Genomic DNA, 6,000 nt, shown 5'->3' with positions numbered 1-6,000 from the left:
CGCTCCCACTCCGGCAGCCCCAGCCGCCCGCCGGGCCTGCAGTACTCCTCACACGGGACGGCCGGGCCGGACGCTCCCGACCGCCGTAAGGCACCTCTAGGCTCACCCCGGAGGGCCGAGCCCCGCAGCCCGGGACCCCGACGGCCGCCCCGGCAGGGCTCTGGCCGGCGGAGAAGCTCTCGTGGAAGGGGGCTGCCCGGGCAGCCCGCTCCCGCGGCTCCACACGCGCGACGGGGGCTCAGTCGCTACTGCGGGGAGGATGTGTTAACTCCGGCCGACACGACTCCCTCCCACTCAGCTGCCGCCCTCCCAAGACGCCAGCCATGTTCCCCGCATCACCCCCGCCTCAGGCTCCGGGGGGGTGGTGAAGAGAAGGGAAGGGAATGGCGCCGCGGGGACTCCCGCCCCCACCTGCAGCCCCTCCCCCGTCGCCGCCGACCGCTCCCTCAGCCTCGCACCACCCCCCGCCCCCACCTGCCAGCTCCCTCGGAACGTAACCGCCCCGCCCGCCGCAAACGGCCGCCGCTCGAGGCGGCAGCTCGCCTTCTCATTGGCCCCCTGGCCCGCCCGTCAGCCTCCCCTCCTGAAGAGCCGTTGGAGGGCGGTGCCGCGCCGCGCCGGGCTGTCAGCGGGAGCGGGGAGAGGAAGCGGCGGCGGGTGCGGCCGGCTGGCTGGCTGGCTGGCTGCGATGTGAGAGCTGCCTCTCTCCTCCGCTCTCTCCTCACCTTTTTTTTTTTTCTTCTTCTTTTTTTCTCTCCCCCCCGGGCTTTCTTACACAGCCACCCCCTCCCCTCATTTTTTTTCTATAGAAATACACTTGTCTGCAAGTACACGCCTACACCGGGGGCTTTTTTCGGGCTCTTTTTCCGCAGAGGCCAAACATTTGATCCAGCGGAGCGTGCACCCCGGGTAGCAGGGCAGAGCCCCGCGGCCAAGGGGCTCCCTCAGCGACCTCGCTCCGTCTCGCCCGCCGGTGCCGCCCCCGCAGCGCCATGGATCACCAGCCGAAGTTCTTCGAGAACCTGTCGGGCACCGGGAAGGCCATCGGGGTGCTGACCAGCGGCGGCGATGCCCAAGGTAGCCGCTCACGCCGGGAGCGAAGGAAAGGAGAGGCAGAGGAGGGGCGGGCCTGCGGAGACGGTGGGGACTGGGGCACCGGTGGGGAGCCCCTCGGGCGACGGTATGAGGGAGGGAGGGAGGGAGGCAGGCAGGAGCGCGAAGGGCCTCCCGGGCGGGCAGGGCGCCCATGCGGGAGGCCGGGGAAGGAGCCGGTGCGTGTAGCAGCGCCTACGAGGAGGGAGCAGGAAGCACGGGCTGCCTCGGGGGCGGCCGCGGCGGCGGGGCACGTGGAGGTAGTGGGGAGGGGGGGGGGGGGGGGAGGTCTGGGAGCGGAGCACACGAGATTGCCGTGGCTCTCGGGTTCCTCGCTCCGTCCTGGCCTTCGAGCTGTCCCTCTTGCTGAGATCTCTTAAAAGAGAAATCGCTTCTGCGCGGCCTGGGCGCCTGAGCTCGCAAACTATACCCTCATCCTGCCTCCTCCCTCCCCTTCCCATCACGTTTCCTCTGAGCCTGCCTTGGCAGGGAAGAGGGTAGAAACGCGCCAGTAACTTTTACGAGCAAAATGTCTTCACCCCTCGGGAGGTGGTGGGGAGAGGAGAGCGAGGAGGGAGAGCGGATGGCCGATGTGAGCGGGGGAGGAGGTCGTGCCGCCTTGCACGGCGGGTGGGAGGCTGTCTGCGCTGCTGGGGCTCTGCCAGCCCTCGCCTCATCTGCTTTTCACTTCGTTTCGGCACCAGGAATAATTTTACGTCCCTGCCCACGGTTTAGAACGCTCAGATCGTAGTTTACTCTCTAGCGCGGTAGGAGCACGTTGGAAACGTGTTTCACCTCCTGAATCTCGTAAGTGTAGAGGGAATCCTAGCTACAGGACAGGGCGAACAAAAGACCTATAGACATTAAAAGGGAAGGGAAAGAAAAGAGGCTTGATCGCAATATACTTAGCCATGAAGTCATGTTTTCCTACAGTTTCGTTTCCCCTTTTCTAGCAAATAATCTCATCTATATTAATAGTTTGAAGTTTCCGTTAATAAAGATTTCGAATGTGCAATGGTCCGTGCTATTTGAGAGAAGTCTTGCTCCGCTTCTGCCAGGGGAGTTGTTTAGTGATGATTGCTTTTAGCTCCTTCCCTTAAATTACGGGATTTTTTTTTCTTTTTTTTTTTTTCGGGAGTGTCTCGAAAGTACTTTCGCTTAAAGAAGAAACGTTCGCGTTCGTTTGCGAAGAGACTGGGGGGGAAAGCCTCTCTTTCCTTTTTTTTTGCGTGGGCTCGGTACTTTAATGACCAGTTTCCCCAGCCTTTTTTTACAGGGGGACGTGCAGGCGCCCGTCCGCCCCCGCGGCTGGCGCCTTCGGTCCCATTTCCCAAGAGGCCAGCGGCCGCAGGCAGCAGCCCACCCCCCTCCCTCCCTTCCAGCGCGTCCATGAGGCGGTGGTAGCTCGCATGGACCAGTGTCTCCGCGCTCCCTCCCCGCCGCCGGTGTGTACGTGATCCGCTGCGAGTCGCTGCAGATTCCGCCTCTTTGCGTCATCTGGGCTGGGAGAAGCATCCTCCCTCCCTCTGCCCGCCGGAATAACGGGGAGCCCCCGGGTTTACCTGAAACTAATCAGGGCTGGAAGGGATTTGATACCAAAAGGAGAGGAAAATGTTGCAGTTTCCTGAGAAAACGCAAATTGAGGCCCTTAGTTGGTTTATCTTTTGCCCCTCGTGGGGTTACACTTGTTCAAGTTTTATCCACAGTTTGCTCTCAGTGTCATCAATTCCACTGCCAAATGATTCTAGGAGGGACTGTGAATCAAGGCATCTCTGGTTTAATGGTCTGGTTGCCACATCGCCATTTTAATTTTAAAGTGTGACGGGGCATTGCCTCAAGCAGCAGTAGCGTGTTCAGCGAGACGCTGAGCCCTGCTACTTGCTTCCACATGGCTGGAGATTATATAATGCAGCAGCAGATGTATCTCTCTTTATAAAGGCATTAATCTGCACTTGTTACTATGTGAATTAAAGCATTTAAAGGACTTGCAGAATCCATGGGTAATATCTAGACTTTATTATCTGGCAAATTGCAACTGTGGCATGTTTATGTGGAGGGAAAAAGAGTAACAGCCTCTGGAGTGAGGTTGTCACAAAGACCAAAGTAAACTGGATGGCTTCCAGGTTTTGTAGGCAGTGTAGTTGTCCTAACTTAGAAGAACAAGTTAAAAAAAATAATTAGAACTTGATAGTTTCAACTGAGTCACACAACACATTTGAGGTTCATAATCCTTTTTATCTTGGTAGCAGTGTAGATGTGTAAAATATGCAACCTCAAGTCTGTTTGCATGCTAGTTTAGGGGTTAAACAAGGGACAGAATGAGTCATGCCCAGTCAAGGTCATTTGCCCTTTGTGGGGCAAATTTGCGAGAGAAGTGAAGTTGTGAAGTATAAGCAGAAGAAAATATGCTGCTATTACTGCAGAGCTGTTTGAAAATATATGTTTAAGCAAACTGTATGTGAGGCAAAACTACTAATTATGAAGTAGGCAAAAAAGTACTAATATTAAAATAAATAAATAAATAAATAAAGAGTTCCAGTCTCTTGTTTTGTTTTAGTTGGTTTGGGTTTTTTTTTAGATTTAGACACTGACAGACACTGGAAATCTTTGGAATATCTATAATGCAAACTGAACTCACAGGAAATTAGTGGAAAGGACACCCATTAGTGTGGCAGTAAACATGTAATCTTCATATCAATAGGTGCCTTGATTTAGATTGGGCTGTAACTCTTAGCCTAGAACAAAATATGCTTGAAATTGTTTTAAAATAGAAGTTACTGCCTTTGCTGTTATTGTACTTTTTAATAATTTAGAAGTAGCATTAGGTAAATTACACAAGACTTTCTATGTATAGGACATGTTAAGGTTTAAATTACTTCCCCACATTTGTGATATTTCCTTGCAAGTTTTTTTTGTTTGTCCTTTTTACTACCCATGCAACATTAAGGACTAGAGAATGTGTATATGTCATACTGGAACTATTATGGTTTAGTCACCATATTTTAAACACAGGTATATTATTTTATTTGGTGGAGTTAAAGAATTTATCAGCAATTTATTTCAGAGAAAAAAAGATGTGTATTTTGTACACTTAAAGTTTGCAAGTACTAAACGTTGCAGTCCATCACGTTAGCCAGCCAGCTGTTAAATTGTGAACTAAAACAAGTACTTTCCACCATAATCGCAAGTACCTTGAGAGGCAAAAGAGGTTTCAACAACTGATTCTCAAAATTTAAGTGTTAGTTCTGTTTCTGGGCTATTTCTACACTGTAGCGGTTGCAGTTCAAAGATGGACTAATAAATGGTGGACTAATGACTAAGTCATGCTTCTGTCTTCGCTTTGTGGGACTCTCTAGCCATGGTCTGCTTCAGGTCATGAAGTACACTGGTTGTATTTTAGGCTGGTTGCCAGTGGCTGCCACAGACAATTTTGGCCCCTGTAGGTCACTTACGTTCGTACAACCTCCAATCTGGTTGCTTATTCTAGGACCATGATAGGTATGGCTCAGCAGCAGGAACAATGTCATCAGAAAGCCTCTGACAGAAGGTGATTGTGTACTGTTGGGGAATTATATGTTTGTGGCTACTTAGAGCTGTTGCCCAATTTACTGGCTCAAGATTATTGTCTTTGAATATGACCATGATATTTTTGAGATAAACTCAAAGATTTAGTGTTGTGGAAGGCAGCATAAGTAGAGGGACTTACGGATTACATGGTAATGGTCTGGAATATTATAGACCAGGACTGCTGAAGTAAAGATCTACATGTCTCTATGTTTGAAGCACTACAGGTTTCCCAACATTTTGAGGCATATTTAATATAGTAGTCCAGATGTACTGCTCTTGTCCTGGTAATTTATATTGGAAGAAAAAAATCTTCCACTGAACAAATAAAAAAACTCCTTCGGCAAATACTGAATTTAGAAACAGCTAAAAAGAACCCTGTAGCCTCTTGGATTTCAGAGTTTTGGAATACCACAGACCATGACTGTAGAAGCAAAGATCTACATATTTCTACTCTTGAAGCATTACAGGCTTCCAAGGAACATCACAAAACATATTTAATATGGTAGCACAGATGTACTGATCTTGTCCTGCTAGCATATGATGGAAAAAGAAATTCTGCCACTGAACAAATAAAATTAAAAAAAAAAAAAAAAAAAAAAAGAAACACAAAAAAAACCCCAAACCAAAACAACCTACACTCCTTTTATGTTGTCCAAATTAGAGATTATTTGTTAACACTTAAGTAATTTGAAGACAGTGACAAGGAGTTTTCGAATTCTAGCCCCCCCCAAAAGGCACCTTTTCCAGCAAAAAATAGTGTGTGTATAGACATGAGTATAAAATACATACATATGTGTCCATCTATATAATATAAATATAATTTTTATGTAAAATTAAGGAATGTAGTTATTAATAGATGAGTGTAACTATGTCAAAATGCATTTAGTATTTTGGAGGAACTGCTTCTATAATTAGTGGATTCTATGATTGAAACTAGTTTCTTAAGTTTTTGTTTTAATTTTGAAGAAGGAGATATGTATGTAGTCTAGATGTTATGCTATTGTATCTATTTGAGCAGTAGAATGTTCTGATCTAATACAGTGTTACTGTTTAGAAAAATCATACAGTATTGTCTTCAGGTATCCAGAATCATTATTGCGATTATATGCAATGAAACCTGTTAGGTAATTAAAAGTAAATGGAAGAAATCCAAATTGGTTTCTTAATCATTTGTTCAGTTCTTGTATTTGACTGCTTCTTCTCATCTTTCCTTTTGATGATTATAGGCTCTCACATCATTACTGATACCTCCATTTCTAAACTTGAATAAATTCTTTCTGTTTGGTAATATTTAGACAATTTCCTTAGTTTCTGTGTTTTGCTATATAGTCTATTAAGTAT

General features: G+C 47.9%; 1 protein-coding gene across 3 annotated transcripts in view; it reads left to right on the top strand.

Moving 5' to 3' along the window:
• Positions 1-665: 665 nt before the first annotated feature.
• The window catches only part of PFKP (phosphofructokinase, platelet), a 47,200-nt gene continuing 41,865 nt past the window's right edge, over positions 666-6,000 (top strand). For all 3 annotated transcript variants that reach the window (XM_049798086.1, XM_049798085.1, XM_049798087.1), the window contains exon 1: positions 666-1,077. In XM_049798086.1, coding sequence (XP_049654043.1) covers positions 993-1,077 — 85 coding nt within the window. In that variant the 5' untranslated portion in view covers positions 666-992. The remainder of the gene's footprint in view (positions 1,078-6,000) is intronic.

This window comes from Accipiter gentilis, chromosome 4 (genome assembly GCF_929443795.1).
Source record: "Accipiter gentilis chromosome 4, bAccGen1.1, whole genome shotgun sequence".
Taxonomy (NCBI): domain Eukaryota; kingdom Metazoa; phylum Chordata; class Aves; order Accipitriformes; family Accipitridae; genus Astur; species Astur gentilis.
Note: the sequence above shows the minus strand (reverse complement) of the source record. Positions and strands in the feature narration are given on the sequence as shown.